The sequence below is a fragment of the Amaranthus tricolor genome, chromosome 2 (assembly GCF_026212465.1).
Source record: "Amaranthus tricolor cultivar Red isolate AtriRed21 chromosome 2, ASM2621246v1, whole genome shotgun sequence".
In the NCBI taxonomy this organism is placed as follows: Eukaryota; Viridiplantae; Streptophyta; class Magnoliopsida; order Caryophyllales; family Amaranthaceae; genus Amaranthus; species Amaranthus tricolor.
In genome coordinates, this window is record NC_080048.1 from 38074686 (window position 1) to 38095664 (window position 20979).

The 20979-nt window shown below is 30.1% G+C and overlaps 1 protein-coding gene across 1 annotated transcript; it reads left to right on the forward strand.

Annotated features, from left to right (window-relative positions):
- The first annotated feature begins 641 nt into the window (after window positions 1–641).
- Window positions 642–19678, forward strand: LOC130805794 (uncharacterized). Its single transcript, XM_057670579.1, has 18 exons — window positions 642–773; window positions 954–1745; window positions 1821–1884; window positions 2121–2260; window positions 2550–2864; window positions 6111–6370; window positions 6508–6604; window positions 10618–10678; window positions 10749–10945; window positions 11533–11639; window positions 16125–16172; window positions 16254–16308; window positions 16543–16584; window positions 16939–17085; window positions 17162–17225; window positions 17462–17601; window positions 18216–18527; window positions 19120–19678. The coding sequence occupies exons 2-18, from the start codon at window positions 1626–1628 to the stop codon at window positions 19567–19569; spliced, it is 2619 nt and encodes an 872-aa protein (XP_057526562.1). The 5' UTR covers window positions 642–773; window positions 954–1625; the 3' UTR covers window positions 19570–19678.
- Window positions 19679–20979: the final 1301 nt, after the last annotated feature.

Consider the following 20979-nt stretch of genomic DNA (forward strand, 5'->3'; position numbering starts at 1 on the left):
GTAAAATACGGTTGCTATAAATATTTACTGATATGAATATTAATATTATTTTACAAAATTAATTTATTTATAACATAGTATATATGTCAACCTTATATCCTACAAAAGTATAATTTATTTATATATATTTATTAGCCTAATATATATACTTAGAGTACAATTACATTACCATTTCTTTATACGCATTTTAACTAATAAATAAAACCTTTAAAAAAATTTAATGTTGACGTACAAAATAATTATACAAAAACATGAAGTCATAGGGTTAAAAGTTACAACATTGTCAAAACATAAAATTGAAATTATTAATTAAAATCTTTTAAGTATTTAATTTTTGTCTTTTTTGATTGGATCACTTTAGTTTTAATAACGGTTTAATGGAGCAATCTTTAATTTCCTTTAAGATCACATATATTTATAGTCAATCACAACGATAGGAAAATAAAATTTTTAATAAAAACGTGATACATGTTCCAAGTTGTGTCTTTATTAGTATATTTTATTATTATTATTATTATTATAGATATTGATATTGAATCTATAACATAAAAATAATCTGATCAAAATTGAAAACACTATTTATTAATAAATAAATAAACAAATTAAAAAAACGAACGGTTGTGTCTAAATTCTGCACCTACGCATGTAATCGTATGATCGAGACTGCTCATGCAAAGACTAAAATCTCTAATTCACGAAATCTTTTCGCAATTCCTCCATTTTTATCTTCTAGCCAGACCAAATCGTGATTTGCTGCATCATCAATCATGGAGGTCAGTTTATTACTGCTTTTGACGAATTCAATAAAATCAATTTTTTTGTCTGATGTTTTTAGGGTTAATATACGTATTATAGGTTTTACGATGTTTTTTGTTGATTTTTTTTATTGTATAAGGCAGTAATGGATTTGTTATTGACCATTGAGCATTTAATTTGTTGTGCTTGTTCTGCAGCTTACCTTTAGGCAGCCATTTAAGAGAAGACGGCGAATATTGGCAATTGTAAAAATGGAGGAGGAGGAGGACCTCGCCTATGCTCCATTTGTAATCTTGGAGGAGGAACTCTGCAATAGATATCCATTTCTATGCCATCAAAAGGCTCCCGCCTAGGCAGAATTTGGTGGTCGGGTCACGGAGTGGCTACCTTACCCTCGTTAGTTAGCCATAGTATAAAATAACATATACTATGGCACAATCATCAGGTTGTGCTTTTGGTTTTTTTAGTTGAGTTTGTTCCTTAATACATGATTAGAAGCATCCTCTATTTTTGAAAATGAACATATGAGTATGCAAGGGAACGATTATTAGTTTAAGCGTTTGGTTGAGCAGTTGTTTTGACCTATAACAGATACGATGTTGGACTATTAATTAAAGCAAGTAAAGGATGATAGATGACCTTTATACAAGGACTATAATTAGTTAAACAGAACCCACATTCTTATCTAAGGCTTCCTTATATGTCCTCAAATTCACACTCAACTATAAATATGTAAGAAGTGCCAATTTTTATGAGAATAAAAAGATTGTTTAATAAAATTTCTATTTCTTTCTTTTCTTGTATGTGTTCATTGGCTTCTAGTAGCTCAATAACAACAGCAAATTTCTGCAATCTGTTTAAAAAAAGATATGGGTGATGTTCAGAGAAAGTTTGTGGATCTGAGAAAGTTAATGAATTTCAAGAAGTTTGATACAGTTCTTGATTTCTCTGATCATTTTTTTTTAGATAAGCAATCTTCTGCGGGACAGGTAATATAGGATACAACTACACTGACCTTTTCTTGTAAGCCTTTTTGCTCATTTGTTCTATAATTGATACTGCAGCTTTCAAATTCGTGGATGAAGAAAATTCAACTTGAGTGGAAATTATTAGAGTCGGCCTTACCTGGTAAGGTTGAGTATATCTGATACCCTACATCCCGTCTAGCTTGGAGCCACTAATGTCGTTGGCTTAGATAGCATAAATTGCCCCTCCGAAATCTTTTGTGTTTCTTTGTGCATCTTGTTTTCAACAAATTTGTGCTGTCTATGTACCCTTGTCTTTGTGTGATGGGGTTGAATAAGATCATTTATTGTTTATTTGTTCTGGTAAAATTTCTTGGTTCTATGCTTACACTTTTGCAGAAACTATATATGTCAGAGTTTCTGAATCTAGGATGGATCTTTTGAGGGCTGTCATTATAGGAACAGCTGGTACACCATATCATGATGGACTATTTTTTTTTGATGTTTGGTTTCCGCCTTCATATCCAAATGAACCACCGGTATGTTATCATAAAAGCTAATTAATTTTGATTTCTTGAATATATTGATGATATAGTTCTTCTTGGGTCAATCGCAATCAAATTTTTGATATCAATAACATGGGTAATGTTACGTATTTTCGACCCCAAATCCTACCTAGATGGGAGCCACAATCTTAATGGAGTTTGGGTGATGAAAGCTGTATATAATACTTGTTGGGCATTGTATATGTTAAAAGAGATGGAATTGATATCACATTATGCTTTCTTTTCACCTGTAAGAAATTGTTGACACTCTTTCTCCTGTCAGATTGTTTGTTTTCATTCACATGGATTATGCAATCTAAATCCCAATCTCATGGGAAGTGGAGGAATCTGCCTTAGCCTGCTGAACACTACGGACAGTTCACCAAATGAGATGTGGTGTCCAAATATGTCAACAATGCTACAAGTTTTGGTCTCTTTCCAAGCTTTAGTCCTTAATGCAAACCCCTATTTCAATGAAGAAGGTGAAGTGGATCTATTCACTGACCCGGAGGGCAAGGAAAATTCCAGGAAATTTAATAGATATGCTTTCATTGAATCCTTGAAATTGATGAATTACGTCATTAAGAATCCACCACAGGTATCACTTTTTATACAAAAAGTTTTATTTTATAATCTTAAATCTTCATAAGAGGATCACATGTGAACGGTCGAATTCTATTATACTCTTGAAAAGTTGCAACCCTTTGTTTTTTCAGTAATCGCAACTCACAAATTAGTGTGATCCGCTGCAGAGGCAATGCTACGATTAAGTGAATGTATCAGGGTTGAAAATATTTGTGTCTGCATCACAAAAAACGAATTTTGGGAGAGTAAAAATTGATAGATTTAATTGCATTGGGCATTATGACTTTATTTAGAGTTCAAATAATTTGTGAGATGAATACTCAATACGCTACATTTTGCATATTATATAGAGAGGGTCGTGGTCGACCTTTGCCTTAAAGTGGCTCTGCCCTGACCTGTTTCCCTAATGCAGTTAAGCAAAATCACAAATTATTGTGAGAGACAGTCTCTTCGAGAGACGCATTGGATATATGGGCTAAATAGCCCAATTAATACTAATTAAAGAGAAAATAAGAATGTAGGTTTTTTGTTTCACAAATTCTAGTGAGAGATGCTCTCGTTGGGTCGGCCCATTATATACTTTTTAAAATATTTTTAGTAGGCATTAAGAATGCCATAAGTAGACATTTAGATATTGAAAGCATGCATTAAGTATACGATGATTAAGAATTAAGGATAATATAAGTAAGCATCAAAAATACAATAAGTAGGCATTAATCTTTAATAGATTGGGTTTGAGATACGTCTCTCAAGAGATCAGTTGTTTTTGTTTTGAGGTTGTCTCTTTGTGTAACAACCCGACTTATCGTTGACAGAGTAAACAGGGTCATCACGGGGCTTACTTCCCAAGAAAACTCAAATCTCAATTCCAAAACTTGTGCAAACGAGTCTTTAGTTCTAAGACATAGCTAAATTAGCTAATTCTCAATCTAAACGTCTATCTAAATCATAAAGTAATCATAAAAGTCTCTATGAGAGTCCAACATAACCAATACAGTCTAAACTACTATACAATTACCAAAGCCTAATACAAAACTACAAAATTCTAACATGCTCAGTTCAATATAACATCCTTGGAACTCTAATCAACTCTGCTAACCCATCGTTCCCGATCGGTTTCGATCTGTAAATAAACTAAAAGTTGGAAACAACAAAGGATCAGATTAAACTGAATGAGAAGTAACAATCCAAAACAATAAAGTACAGTAATTCAAAACAAAGGTTTAAAAGCAACATTAGTTTCCTAGATCTATGTGCGCACAAGGAGTCTAGTTTGAGAGGTGCCCCATAGCTCTAAAGGCTATATCGCTCTCGGGTGAAGCTATTCAATATCTGAATGACAACTCGCCTCAAAAACAGGGAGTAGGGAACAATGTTCCTCAACTCTGTCAATGACCAGCTCGCAAGCCCTATCCATTGACCATATCATAATATCAACATAAGCAGTCACAACAACATTTGTTTCAACAATTTTCAATTTCAAAAGAGCTTTAGTATAAGTTTATCTTCAAGAATGTGGTCTGGCCAGACCCTTTAAGGGACTGTTACTACTCACCAAAGACGCTTCAAGGAGCTGCGTTTGGTTTTTCGCGATCACTAGAAAGGTTCCTCGATGATATCGCCTCCTGAAGCATAACAATTCACAACATCACGAAAGAACATACAACAATCTAGATCTATATAAGTCATTGCATCTCTTCTTGAGACTGTGACTTAACCAAGGATTATATTCTAATATTTCTAAACATAAAAGGTCTGTGTACTACCAAGTCAAACCCACCATTTCATCAACTTATAATAACTGCAATCTAGACTTTGTTTAACTTCTTTTAAAGATTACCCGCTTCTCTAATTAATCTCTTTTTATTTTCCAAATAAACTCTACATGTATAATCATACCAAAACCAAGAATACTCCTAATTCTTACCAAGGATTCCAATTATTCACTACTTTCTCTAATATTCATCCCTTTTCCCACACAAATCATACTCTCAATAATTTTCCTCATTCCCCACTAATGTTCGACATCCAACAATTTTAATTTAACATGAAACCTCCACAATAATATCAACAAGGTGTATAATCTCATCATTTATTTAAATCAATGTAAACTACTCTAAAATTTACTTAATTAACATCAATCCACATCAAGGTTCTGTTGTTCCTTGATTTTAAAATGATTCTTGGTAATTAACTCATACAAATTTCTTGGTAATTAAAATGATTCTTGATTTTAAAATGTACCTTGAAATCACTAATCTCACTATATACTAGCAACACTCATATCCATAAATTTCTCAATTAAAAACTCATCTAATTAACTCATACAAATTTTCAAGATTTGTCAAAGTTTAGGGTTTAATACATGATAAAAGAATATGAAAATGAAATTATAACAATGAAACTAACCTTTATATGAATAAGAGTATAATTATTTTAAAAAAAAAAAGAAAAAGAAAACAAGAAGGATTACCTTCTGTTTGCAACTACAAGAACGAAAAAAAAATCAGATTAAATGCTTGATTTTCGGCTTGGATTTGATACCTAATCAACAGGACCGAAACTCATTCTTTTCCCTTTATTTCGACAGAATTTAGAAGCACAAGGAAGGAAGATTTTGGCTGCTACAACACTCCTTGTGGTTCGAATTCAGAAGAGAGTGAGAAAAAAAGATCAATTAGCCATAATTTATACAAAACAACCAAGAATGAAGAATTGATCATTTACCTTAAAAAAATCACGAAAGAGAGAAAATCAATTGATTTTCGCAGCCCAAATCCTTCGAAGATCGGAGGAAGAAGAAGATTGAGGAACAATGCGTGTTGCCTTCGGTTATGCCGGTGAGAATGAGTCCATGGATTCAAATTTTGAAGCATGAAAAAAAATAAGGGCTTAGAGCAATGGGGAAGGAGGTGAATGTCGGGTTTAGAGCAATGGGGAAGGAAGAAGGTTTTGAGTGTTTTTTTTTAATCAAATTAAAAGAAAAGGAAAAGAAGAGAAATTAAATTGAGAATATTTTATATCATGTGTATTTAAGATCATTTTTGCACTAATAATTCTCTTAAACTCACTCGTCTTAAATTATTAATTTCCCAAATGTTACACTTTGAGAAACGGTCTCTCACAAGAGTAACTGAAACAAAATAGCAGTGTGTGTTCTAAACAGTTTCTTTTCGTGCTAATTGTTTCATAATGTTATCACTTGGTTCTTTACCCATCAAATGTTTGTGAGGGCTTACACTAATGACATTTCATGCAGCATTTTGAGGATCTGGTTGTGGGACATTTTCGTGCTCGCGAGTTAGATATCACAATGGCATGTTTTGCATATAGTGAAGGTGCCGAGGTGGGATGTAATGTGAAGGAATGGTTTGAAAAGAGCGAGAACGTAACCAAATCTGGCTCGGAAAGTTTCAAAAAAGCGATGAAGAATAGAATGAAATATATTATCAAATGTCTTGCCTATAACGGGTCGAGCGACATTGGAGTGCAAGAAGTTTCACAATCGATTACAGACATAACTCTATAAGAGACGATATGGAGAATTCAGCATAAACTTGAATGCAACTATATGAAACGAGTAGGAACAACTATTATATATTGCTAGCATTGAACTATCTTTCTTACACAATGTGTGATTATATCATGTGATTTAGTAAGCAAATGGTTTTTACTTTTTGTGGCACATCTTTGGATTATGATACTATTAGCTTTTTGTTATGTTTAAGAAAAAGAAGGGTAAAGGAGGTTCAGGTGGGCGATGAACTGACAACGAGAAAGTAGGAGTAAGAGATGAAATTTGTTGATGAGAATAGGGGATGAGCTACTATTTTCTTGTAGGTTGTATTTGGAAAACAGTAATTTATTATAAACTAGGTGATTGTCCGTGCTAAGCACGAGTTATTTAATATTTTTATATACATAAATAAAAAAATATAAAAAGAGATGAATAAGATAAAAAAGTTGATATTGGTACGCAATTTGAAATATAGGTTTGTGTATCATAATATTTATTACGACGGAAAATAAAGTTATACGATATATAAACTTAATGAAATGGATACATTTATAAAAACTTTTATCAACTATAAATATTAAACCACTTTTTTGCATGAATTATATGTTAAAGTATATAAATATTATTATAATCATCACATATTAAAATCTTTAGTTTTTGCCTTCTTTTGACTCATAAAACAACTACATATGATCTATTACGCATTAATACATATTAGATATTGCACATCTCTATGCACGACTTATTTCGCCTCAATTTGAATAAAGAAATTAATTTTACCAGCCAAATAAAGCATCAGTAATAAAAAAAAAATATACATCAATCAAAATCTTCAATAAATCAAATCCTAGAATTTCATATCGATAATTTAAATTTAATTATTTAATTAACAGTTAATAGAATTTAAACTTAGTATAAAACACATACCAAAATATCAATTAAATATATTTGGTGTTGTTATTTGAAATTTAGTGTCTAAAATGTCCTTCGTTCATTGTTAATTAACTTGCATTGAAAAAAATTCACTTCTTAAGAAAATGCATTAATTTAAGATTTTTATTAGAAGAAGTGATATTTAATATTTGTAAAGAATATAATATATGTGATACTTTATATTTCCTTACATGCATATATTATTATTCGATGTAAATAAGACAATAATATATTTATTATACAATATATGTATAAATTAATAAAATGACAGTAAAACTTCAAAAAATTTTGCCACAGCAATCAATTTCTCAATAGATTTAATTTAAGAAAATTATAATCAACAAAGGCACTTCTTTTATACCAATACATTTGCATCTAGTGTTGGTCTTAAAAGGCGCATGAGGGGCCTATGCCCCAGGCCCATAAAAAGTTAGAAAAATGATATTTTTAATATTTAATAATTTGGGGCATATAGTAGTATTTTTAGTAATTGGGGGCCCATAACAAATATTTAACACCAAGCCTCTCAAATCTCAAGGCCAGCCTTAGTTACTTTCACAAAACTTGTGCTAAAAACATAAAAACTTATATTAAGAGTAAATATTGTAAAAAAAATTATTTGAAATATATTGTCTTTTTGTACCTAAATTCTTTTGCCGCAAATGTCTATTGTATCAACTAACTTTTGCTTCAAGTTCTATTTGGGAGATGACTAACCTATATTGTAATAGACTCAAAATTCTTAATCTTCCGATTAATTATTCCGACTTTTCAATTCAAATTTCTAATCTTTTGGTTATCCATTTCAAACCATATTTGATTCCTAAACCTTTTTCGATTTTGTAACTTCTTTCAAATAATAAACTTTAAAATATTATATTGTTTAAAATCTTTTTATAAGACACAAAAATATTATTTTATTATTTTATAGTACGAAAAGTAAAGTTTTATTATTATAATAATGGTTTTGTAAAACGTTACGTTTTAACTTTCTTCCTTAAACTAACATTATTAATTATTATTTTAACCTTATAATTTTGATTTAATTATTTTATACATAAAAATGAGTCGTATTTTTATTATTAATTTTAAGTATAGTTTTAAGCAAAATTTTCTAAGTAAACTACATATTTTCATGATCAAATTTACCCATTATTTTTAAGTATATTCACTTGTACATACTAGAACAAAAATTTTGATGAACCAAAATTCTTTCTACATAACCTATGATGTTCATTAATCATTACTTACACAAGTTAACCTTCTTCTATATTTCAATCTCTTATACACCGATTTACACACTCCAACTCTTACAAGTTTACTTCCACACTCCAACTCTTACCCATACACTTACATACTCCAAACCACTTACACAAGTTAACCATGTTCCATACTCCTAACACTCTTTTTTTCATGTAACTTATGAATTAGAAGTTGCCAAAATCCATTTTAAATACCCCTTAGCAGTGAGATCACTTACACTACCATCATCAAAACTTTCTAACATTCTTTGTTACATTTTCACTTCATTAAAATCTTACTACCTTAAAACCTTTATTATATTAGTTGAAGAAATTCAAGAAGATGAATCTTAGAACACTCTTTATTTAGCTTAAATCATCATCATTTTAGAGCATTATTGGGTTATTACTTTGGGTACTTAATGTATCATTATTTTTGGAGTTTGGATTTATTTATTTTGGGAGCTTAGAAGATCATCATTATTTTGGAAGTTTGAATTAATTATTTTTGGAGCATTATTATCTATCTTGGAGGGTTTTATTTCCTATTATTTTCCTAATTAGTACTTAGTACTAATCTTTGGATTTAGTATGGTATAACTTCTTACCCTACTCTTTTTGTTGAATTTTACATTATATTTACTTTATAATATGCAAAGTATGAAATATGATGATATGTTTTAATAGGAAGTTAGTTTAATGAAATTATGATTAAGATTATATTAAGTATGTGTATGCTAAAAGTATTTTTAGTATGTTAATTTAATAATCTTTAATTAAGTTTAGGAAGTTGGGTGCAAAAATATATATTAGTGATATTAAGTATGATTCATGTTATAAACTAGTGCTAATAAGTTTATGAGTTATGTTTTACATTAAGAATGTTATTATATTTAAGAATTTTTATGTTAGAACTTTATTAATATGTTTATGTTAGCCTTCAAATTAGTTTATAAGGTAATAAGTTATTTTATGAACTTATTTTTTTTATTAAGTATGGTTATATTAAGAATATTGTTATTATACTTTATTTTGAGATTTAAGTTTATCCTTAGGTTATAGTAAATTTCTAAGCTATTGCGTAAAGTTTTTATTTTTTAAGTGGTTATATTAATTATTTAAATCTAGGATTTAGTATGATATATTAAATTAAGTCGTTCTTTTTATGTGAAAAAGGCCCAAAACACTTATAGGCCATTCGACTATTATCATATATATATAAAAAAAAGAGTTTGATTTACTATTTTAAATTATTACAACTATTTTTATGATAATAATAAAATAACAATTTAAAAGGATATTTTTGAGAAATTTTTTCAAGTTATTAAATATTGAAGTGTTTTTCTTGAATATATGAGATTTCATAATAAAAGTAACTTTTAATCACTATTTAGTACAAAATATTTTATTTGCTAACTATTTGACTAAAATTTATGTAAAATGATGTAAAAGTATTTTTAGTATACTTGACGCTTAAATTATGTGTAAAATATTGATTTTGTGAGATTACAAATTTTACTTGTTTTACATATTTGAAAATATTGACTTTTATGAAAATTATAAGTTTGACTTGTTTTAAAACTAGAAATATTGATTTTTGTGAAATTATACTCCCTCTGTTCTTTTATGTTTTTCCACCTTACTATAACGGGCAGTTTCATATGTTTGTCCACTTTGAAATATTTTCCATTTTTGAAAATCTTTTTTCCATTTTTACTCCTTAAAAGCCCCTTTTCCCCTTATGTACACTGGTTTCGCCTCTTTGGATTCTTAAAATTTGTTTTGGGCGTTGTGTCTCTCATTATTACCCTTTATTACTTTCCCCTTCTTCCTCCCATTTTACACGTTTTTCTCTCTCTCCTCAGAAAAACCATTTTCATGGCTTCTTAAGCTCTTTTTCCCCTGTTTCTTGATCATTTTTAGTTCATTTTAACTGAATTAAAATACAGATCGGTTTATTCTCAACATTTTAAGGATTGTTTTGTGATTTTGGCAAAGTTTGGAATTTGCATGCCCCTTGTTTTGAGGTTCTGTCATCTGTCATTACCTTCTTCTTGAAGCTTTAATTTTTTGAGATGGAAAACAACGAATCTAAGAGTGATTCTTCAATTCCTTCGTTTCTTTATGATGATCTCTGTGAGTATGGCGAATTTTGTTCTTGTTCCTTTTATGGTCATTCACATTCATACTCAAATGAAATTTTAAGGTGGTCCAAAAAGGATCTTTGAGGCATATCACATGTCCCTTAAAGATGATGCTACATCTACTTATCATGAATCTCTACCTTCTTCTCCATTTGTTGAAAAGGAACCACCACCAATAATTGTTGAATGTTTGTTTGACTTTCCATCTAAATTAGATCCTTCAAGTTCACCAAATGTGAAAGAAAATCAACTCGATTTGGTTGTCCGACACTCCTGAAGATGTTATTGCTTCTAGGGCTAAAACAAACCCTAAAAAACGTATCTGATGTTTGTAAGGCTATTCTAATTTTCGTTTTTTCTAGAATTACACTTGACATTTTGGTGCTGGTTTTTGTGTTCATGTTTGCTGTTGGTTAATGTTGATCTTTTATTTATGTTTTCTGAAATGTGTTGATGTTTTGTTCTTCTGGTTTGTGTTTTCTGAAACTTCTTGATGTTTATGTCCGTATATGCCCCTGTGATATCAATTTTGTTGAGGATTATTGACCTCTAATTTCTGAAAAAACAACTTTAATTACTTAGTTGAGTAGCATTTGTTAAACCTAATGACATCAATTGATTTTCTATTCATGTTTAGTTACTTCATTTGTTGATAAACAATTATAATCTGAGAGGATTCATAACATCTATGATGAATCAATGAGCTTTTTTTCTGAAATAATGTAAAATAGTGAAGTGACTTAGCAAAAACATGAACTTTAATCATTGATATGGATTGTGGTTGACACTTTGTTGCTAAGCCTTGGCTTATGATGATCTTGTTGTTGTGGTTCTTGTTCTTCCAAGTTCTGTGGTTCTTTTTTTGATTCTAAACTGGACTCTGGATCATATGCATTCGATCCAAAGTACCAAGCCCTTTGTTGCTCATCTTCACTTCTTGAAGCCATTGAAAGGCAATGATGCACTGATTTTTTTTCAGAAACTGTTAAGACTACAATTTTTGAAGATAATTCAAGAGTTTGTGGATTGTTAAGTATGGTTGTTTTGATATTTTGGTGTACAACCTTTATAGTCTGATATGGAATTTGGTCATTTTTTTCAGATTATGTTTGTAATTCTGATTATAGTAAATTTAGTTCTTAATTCATGTAATTGTAAGTTGGCCAATGTAAGGAGTTTGGAGTGTACATGTATGGTTGTTCTGTTTTTTTGGATGGATTAAGTACCCTCCTTTTTTTAGAATTAACCTCCAAACTTTTCCAATTTGGAAAGTTCAGCATAGTTGGTTAATTTTTCCTTCATGTACGGTTCTCTCTCCTCTTTAATTACATTAATAAATCAGTGTTTTTGTTTTACTTTTATTTATTTTTATTTTCTCTCTCATACTTCCAATAAAATTATTACTTCATACTACTATTTAATTAAAATAATACTCACTTCAATCAAAGATTCTATCTTCCTTAATATGTGTGAAAAACCCATAGTGGAAAAACATAAAAGATCGGAGGGAGTAACTTTTATTTGTTTTATAACTAGAATGTTGATTTTTGCGAACCTAATAAGTTTACTTATTTTTCTAAACTTGAAATATTCATTTTTGGTGAACGTGTAGAATTTTAGAAACTTATCCAAATGATACAATTTTAATTTGAATTATAATTAGAATATTTTTTTTGAAGAGAATAAAGTTCTAGTTATTGTAAAGTTAGAAATGTTGATTTTTGAAACGTATTTAAAGAGAAAAAAAATTTTAGTAGCTACTTGTGAAAAATATTAATTTGGAAACTATTAATAGAATATTTAATTATTAGTGTGAATTTAGCCAATTATTAAAAATAAAGTTATTATAAATAAAATTTAATGTGTAAAAATTTAATAATGAATGTATAAATTCATAAAGGTTAATTTTACGTTATGATTAAGAATCTTATTAAATAAAAGAGGTTATCACTTAAGTTGATCAAACTCAAAGTCAAAGTCAAAGTCAAATTGTAGTAATAAAAGTGTGATGTACTTGTGTAAATGAATATTGATTGAATGACCCTGATCGTAAGGTAATGTTGAACCATGGACCGGCATGTAAAATCCCGGCGTCCGTGTTGGCGGAAACGTAAAATGTGGTATAAGACAGGGGTTAGCTACATATCCTGTAGAGCTCGAGCATAAATTGTATTGGAGGGGTGAAGACTCCCACCACAATTAGGGTTTAGGACTACGGTCCTCACCTAACCAGACCCTTACATATATCAGGTGTCATATTGATGTGCTTGTTGATCAGTGATAATGATTAGTGTTGATGCTATGATGTATGGTACGGTTATGAGTATTAACCAAATGAACTTACTTAAGTGTTAAGATTACCGAATTGTATAAGTGGCAGTAACGTACTTCTGTCAGGATCGAGAATGGTATCTTAATTACTTAAAAGTATGGAACAGAAAAAGAATATGGTAAAAGTATACGGTGGTGTCAATTAATTATAAGTTCGTACTTAAATTATTATTTTGTAAATGTAGCGTATAATTTCCGTATTTTGAACTGGATAGGAAGTTATGCTCGGCATTAAGCGCTGACCGATTCAATCGATTGTCATCCGTACCATGGATGGTAGCATTTTGCAGAATTTAGTTCAGGTTCCGATCCAGGCCGCAACAATTACTATTTATCGAGAACTTAGCTACTTTTTGTATCTTTATTGATGACTTAATGATGATGTATTTTTTTCATTTTGAGCAAACAATATTTCTTATTAGATGTAATATTTTACTTTTGTTTTAAACAGTTTAAGTTTTTATAATTAAAATTTTTAACAGTTCGGCATTTTGAGACTATCACAATATTTTTATATTAAACATTATTATTAAATGTTAGTAATTCTGTATCGAGATTGTCGCTCCCGTTACATATATTAATGTAATTAACTTTATTCTCAGGTTTCACCTAGTCTTCCTATCTTTTTATTATCCACGTATTTGAAAATAAAAAAATAGAAAAATCATTACAAATGTAACACAGTTATACCAATTTGTAAGAAAATAAAAATATTTGAGATGATGCAATTAAATAAATAATGACAGTGGCAGTAACAGTATGAAAACTTTGAACTTTCAATAATAATAAGAAATGCATTCTAATGATTGTAAAAGTAACATTTAGAAAACTTAACACACTTTTATTAATTCTATGTCTTTCCTCATTGCAACCAAAATATTGATATTAGATAAGCCCATCAAATATTCTATAGAAAATTTCAAAAAATTGAACTCTATATTAAAAGAGTACACTCATAAACCCTAAGATAAATTAGAAAAAAAAATATAAGATTTAAAAATATATCGAAAAGACTCCAATTTAATGAAAAAGGGTTCTAAATTTTTTTTAAGACTTATTGGATATCTCAGATCTCCCGCAAGTAGTTGTGTCTCCCTTCTTAACTTCTTGTAATTAACTTGAACAAATTTGCCAAATTAGAAAAAGAAAGAGAGATCCATGTTTGATCAATCAAAATGATAACAATAGAAAGCAATTAAAATCTAAATTTCTAAATAAATCATTCACATGCATAGAAGAAAATATAATATCAAAAAGCTATTAATAAGAAAATTTAAGAAAATAAAAGAGATAAAAATGTACTAATGCAGGAGATATGACCTATTCATCGAGATTGGTTATATGCTTTACTTTTTTCTTTCATTCGAATTAACTAAACCATAAAAAATCTACAGAGAGGGATATAATTAAGAATAACAAAACTCAATTTTTAGATATCAAAATTGAAGAAAGATAGAAAAACTTTATTAGAAAAAGATAGAAGTAATCTTCCACTACAAGCAACAATGATCTTCACAAAATGTGAGAATTAGTTTAACGAGATAGAGAAAGTCAATAATGCTACTATAATTAATGCCTTAAATGTAGGGATTATTAAAGTAGACAATCTAGTATTAAAGGCTATTTGAGGTAATAGCGTACTCAGTCACTAGTCTAGACTCATGAGAAAATGACATGTGTCCTTAGGTGGTATCTGTTTTAGATATATATATAGATAGTTGATTTTAATTATAATATTATAAAGGAAAACTTTTAGTGTGACAAGGTTTGGAAGTCATTCTCAAATGCGAAACTTTAACTACTTTTAAATTTATAGTGAAATTGACTCAAATCCAAAATTGAAATTGAAAATTTTAAAAACAACAACATATATGAGATTAGTAAATTTCTTATTTATTCCTAATGCTTCTCTAATTACATTTTGAAATGTTTTTAACAATCAATATTTTCCTAAAATATAAAATTTTAATTTTTTACGATCCCATTGATCAAAAATTTGATGATGAAGGTGATTTCAAATTAATATAAAATAAGTTTTTTTCAAACTTCGTTCGGATTGAAATATCAAAAATCAAATAAATTTAATTTGATTTGGTTTTATAAAATAACTAAACTGCTATTTATTTTTACTTTTTTCGTTTTGGTTACAAATAAAGTTCATTCTCCATATATTATAGAGTTATTCTATTCATTTATTGGATACGATCAACCCATATGTTGGGTTTTAAAGTCTTTCATTGTGAGTGTTGGAGTCTTGTTATTAATTCGACGATAAAAAGGTACTTCTATATGACTTCATTACTATTTTTAGTTCGGCTAATACAGTCAATAGTATCAAACTCATCTCTATTTCAAATCCATACTAAATTTAAAGACCCTCTCGAAGGAGGTTGTTTCAAATAACGATGTGATAAAGGGAAGACTGAAGTGTTAGATCTTCCTTATAATGATCGTAAATTTTCTATATAGAATTTTGGTTGATTAAAATTTTTATATATTTGATCGATTGTTACTTTATGGTAAATGTGATATGACACATTTATCAACAAATTTTAGATTTTTTTTTAAAAAAAATGCAACCCAACTTTCATTCTAGGTTAGAAATTTGAAAGCATTAATATATGATATTTAAAATTTAGGACTTAGGAGTATTATTTTGTTAAGAGAACAATATGATTAGTTTTATTTTAAATGGAAAAAAAAAACAAATAGAAACAAAAATGAACAAAAAAAAAAAAAAACAGAAACGGATTATGTATATAAAGTCTTCCCTCTGCACTCTACAGTCTACACATGCACACTGTAATCGTAATCGTTCCTGCTCATTGCTCTCGCGAAGAATTTTGAAGCAATGTCCAACAATTCACCAAATCTGTTTGCAATTTCCCATTTTTATCTTCTAGTTGAACTAATTCGTAATCATGGAGGTAAGTTTATTACTGATTTTGACGAATTTAATACAATCAATTTTCTGGTTTGATTTATTTAGGGTTTTGATTCGTGCTCTAACATTTTCCTTGTTTTTTATTGATTTTTTTTTGTATTAGGCAGTAATGGATCAGTTATTTGGCCATTTGAGTACTGAATTTGTTGTTCTTGTTCTGCAGCTTAGCTTTAGGCGGCCATTTAAGAGAAGATGGAGAAAATGAGCAATTGTAAATATAGAGGAGGACCTCGCCTATGCTTCCTTTGTAATCATAGAAGACGTACTCTTAAACGCCTCATAACTCTGCAAGAGGTATTCATTTTGATGCCATTAAAAGGCTCCCACCGGCGGGATTAGGTGGTCGGGTATGAGGTGTAGCAACCTTATCCTTGTTACTGGTTGGAATATATTATATCATATAATCTAGGGCACAACCATTTTTTAACCTCTTGATTGAGTTGCTTCCTTTCACATGATACAATAAGCCAACTGATGCAAAGGATCTCATCTATCCCTTATCATTTCTAATAGAATTTTTAGCGTTGTGTATAGGAGAACATATTGCATTCACATTTAACAAATTGCATTCACATTTTTAGATCAAAGTGCTCTGTGTGAGGGATGTGATAGATTATGTAAGGGTGTGACCATCGATTTTGGCTTAAGATTCTTTTGGTTGAGTTGATTCCTCGGCGGATGTTGGATTATTAAAGCACAAGTAAGAAGGATGATAAGCAAGGCAAAGGGTATGTGTACAAAACCCACATTATATCCAATGCTTCCTTATATTTTGACAGCTCAGCTAATTAATTAGTTAGTTAGTTAGGATTTTGTTTTACTATTTAAATTTGTTTTTCTAGACTATCTCTACTTCACTCTCAACTATATATACGTAAGAAGTAACAAGTTTTATGAGGTTAAAAAGATTGATAAAATCTGTATTTCTTTCTTCTCTTGTATTTGTTCATCTGCTTCTAGTAGTTCAATAACAAAAACAAATTTACAGTAATTCGAAAAAAGAAGAGATGGGTGATGTTGAAAGAAAAATTAATGATCTGAGAAGATTAATGGATTTTAAGAAGTTTGATTCAGTTCAAGATTTTTCTGATCATCATTACTTGCGGCAATCTTCTGAAGAAAGGGTAATATATAGGATGCAACAACTTTGAGTTTTCCTTGTAAACTTTTTGCTCATGTGTTCTTTGATTGAAACTGCAGCATTCAATTTCATGGTCGGAGAAAATTCAAGATGAGTGGAAGTCGTTGGAGTCGGACTTGCCCGGTAAGGTTGCGAATATCCGAAACCCTACATATTAGTGGAAGTCACCACTGGGTTAGATGGCAGAAAATGCCTCTCTGAAATCTTATGTGTTTCTTTGTGCATCTTGTTTTTAACAATTCTTGCTCTGTCTATGTCCCCTTGACTTTATGTGATGGGGTTGGATAAGTTATAAATCTTTATTGTTTCTTTGTGCATTTGGGTAAACTCTCATTGGTTCCATGCTTACACATTTGCAGAAGGTATATATGTTAGAGTTTCTGAATCTAGGATGGATCTTTTGAGGGCTGTCATTATAGGGACAGCTGGTACACCATATCATGATGGCCTTTTCGTTTTTGATGCATTATTTACAGCTTCATATCCATTCTTCCCACCGGTATGTTTTTGTAAAAGCTGAATCTTTGATTTCTTGGATGCAGTTGATGATATATTATTCTTGAATCACAACTTTATTGTTATTAATAAGACAATAAAAAGGTAATGCTATATACACGCAACCCCCAAATCCCGGTTAGTTAATGACATTTGGGTGATAGATTATTGTTGTAATTCTTGTTGGGTCATCTCATCCAAAACAACCTAGATTAGGTTGCATACATTCGACCCTCAAATCCAACTTAGGTGGAACTTGAGCATTGGATAAATAAATGTTGTACTTCTTTTGTTTCTCTGAATTTGCACCACTTTTCATTTTAGTATGCCTCATTGATTTTGCACCCTTTTTTATTGGCAGTGATCCCACCAATCTTTTTAATCTCATCCATAAACTTATAATCTCTCCCTATCTTTTCCACTTGTTTTTTTTTTTGTCTCATTCTTCAATACAATTTCCCTTTCCACAAAATTTCACTTGTAAAATGAGAGGGATAATGAAAGTATATATTATTTGTTGGGCATCATATATGCTAAAAGAGATTGAATTGATGTTAGATTATGCCCCTTATCAGCTGTAAGAATTTCCTGACAGTTGACACTCTTTTTTTCTGTCAGATGGTCCATTTTCATGCACATGGATTATGTCTAAATCCCAATCTCTATTCAAGTGGAGATATCTGCTTGAGCCTGCTTGACACTTGGCTCGGTTCACCAGATGAGAGATGGATTCCAGATAAGTCAACAATGCTTCAAGTTTTGATCTCTCTCCAAGCTTTAGTCCTTAATGCAAAGCCCTTATTCAACGAAGATTTTCCAACGGAGATGTTTAAGGGCGTGGATAGAACGGAAGATGTCAGGAAGTATAATGAAGCTGTTTTCACTGCATCCTTGAGAATGATGCAGTGTATCATTAAAAATCCACCACAGGTATCACATCTAATACTTGGAAGATTTATATTGCAGTGTAAAATTTCATAAAAAGTTTCATGTCAATCCCATGGTGATGAAACTTTGATCATAAAAAAAACTTTTTTGGTTATAAATTTCCATAACCACCTAATACCACATCTCTCAATGGTAATGCATTACAATGAATTTTATGAAGAAAATGAGATTGAAGTTGGACAAGCATGACCATCAAGGTAGCCAAGAGAGTTTTCAACCAAAATTACACTAGTTTTTATTCCCATTATCACCGTTTATTACCATCTACTAAACAGGTCGTTAGGGTATTTGAGCACTTCTGTTATGTACTTTTGTCTAGAGCAAACTCATCAAGCATTGCGACTAAAACTTAGAGGTAAAATAACTAAATTAGAGAGTCAAATACTCTATATATACTACATTTAAAGGGAGGGCCTCACCGACCTTTGCCTTAAAGTAGTTCCGTCCCTTGCCTGTTTTTACAAAAGACTTGCATAAAAAATGAGTTACGTAGTTTCTTTTTGTGGTATTTGTTTCCTAGTGTTACCTAGCTATTAGTATTTGTGAGGGCTTACGCTAATGACATTTCTTGCAGCATTTTGAGGATCTGGTTGTTGGACATTTTCGTGCTCGCGAGTTAGATATCATGATGGCATGTTTGGCATATAGTGAAGGTGCGGAGGTGGGGTGTAATGTGAAGGAATGGTTTGAAAAGGGTGAGAATGCACCCAAACCTGGCATGGAAATATTCAAAAAAGCGATGCAGTATATAATGAAATCTATTATCCAATGTCTTGCCAATAATGGGTCTAGCGACAACGGAGTGCAACAAGTTTCACAGCCGACTACGTCCGACAGTGGAGTGCAAGAAGTTCCACAGCTGACTATTTTCGACGATGAAGTGCAAGAAGTTTCACAGCCGACTACACCCAACAATGAACTGCAAGAAGTTTCACAGCCGACTATGCCCGACAATGAAGTGCAAGAAGTTTCACAGTCGACTACTGACGTAACTATAAGAGATGATATCGAGAATTTAGCATAAATCTGAATGCAACTATATGATACGAGTAGGAATAACTATTGTATACTGCTAGCATTGAACTATCTTTCTCATACAATGTGTGAATATATCATGTGATTTGGTAAGCAAATGGTTTTTACTTTTTATGGCATATCTTTGGATTATGATACTAGTAGCTTTGGGTTATGTTTAAGAAAAAGAAAGATAGAGGAAATTCAGGTGGGCGAGAGATGAAATTTGTTGATGAGAATAGGGCATGAGCTACTAGTCTATGTACCGAAAGTCTGAAATAGAAATATGACAAATTTAAGCCTAAGCACATGCTCATGGCCGCCAAGACTTATGGCCCCAAATTGAGATAACTTGTTCAATTTAGTGGTATATCCAATAAGATACACTTTTTCAAAAAACTATTTTTTTACTTACAAAAATTGATTATCGTTTAAGAATGTCTATGCACTAATATCTATCATCCTCCCCTTAATAATTATTCATTTGAATTTTTTTTAGCTTGCTAATGTTCAAAAACATGTGTGCATTCATCACTTTATACTTACCCGTCTTTAAAAGTTTAATAACGGATAATTTTTTATGTATTTTTCAATATTAGAATTTTTGTTATTTTAAATAATAAAAAATATTTTACCTAAATGTCTCAGTTGGTTTAAAAAAAATCACGAAATTATGTTATTGTTGATTCTTACAAAATTCATAATTTTAATTTGACTTAAGTTTCACTAAATGATCTTGTCCTTTTTGAGAAAGTTTATGAAACTTTTATCTTGTCTACTTTCCTACTTTTGTTGGAGTATTATTTTCATTATGATTAAATGTAAACTTTTTTTATATTGTTAATGCTCACACTTTTGTTACATTTTGGAATTTAATTAGTGGCTTAAAAAAGTCGTTATTGTTTGAAAATATCGGGGGTAAAAAATTATTCAATGTTAGTTACGTTAATACTTTCTATAATTAAAAATTTTCATTACGACACAAAATTCTTTTTTCAACTTTTATTTCTTTTTTGCATTGTGGTCTCGTGGACAATCATTAATAGACGAAGATAGTATTATTAATTTCATTAATTTTAAGAAAAATATTTATAAATATAATAAAATAAATATCAAAGTTGAACGGTATAATTATAGCAAATACTTATTATAATAATTAATTATATCTGATATATTTTCAAAAAACTAGTAATAATAATAAATTAATGATAATTCGCATGTTTACTAGAAAGTTTATCATCACCATGCCCAATGTATTTCTTCGGTAGAAACTATAATTAGATTGACTACAACAAAGGACATTTAATTGGAAGTCAAACAAAAAAATAATAGTCAACTAATAATAGTTGTTAGTTGATACTCTTTAGAAAACAAAAAATTTAATTATGTATTTTGGCAAAATATTTTTTATCAGATACTT

Coding starts and splice junctions, on each gene's coding strand:
- LOC130805794 (XM_057670579.1), top strand. CDS start 1,626: ATGGGTGATGTTCAGAGAAAGTTTGTGGATCTGAGAAAGTTAATGAAT. Junction 2,261..2,549: donor CATATCCAAATGAACCACCG/GTATGTTATCAT, acceptor TTCTCCTGTCAG/ATTGTTTGTTTTCATTCACA. Junction 6,605..10,617: donor GAAGGGTAAAGGAGGTTCAG/GTGGGCGATGAA, acceptor TAATTTTTTGAG/ATGGAAAACAACGAATCTAA.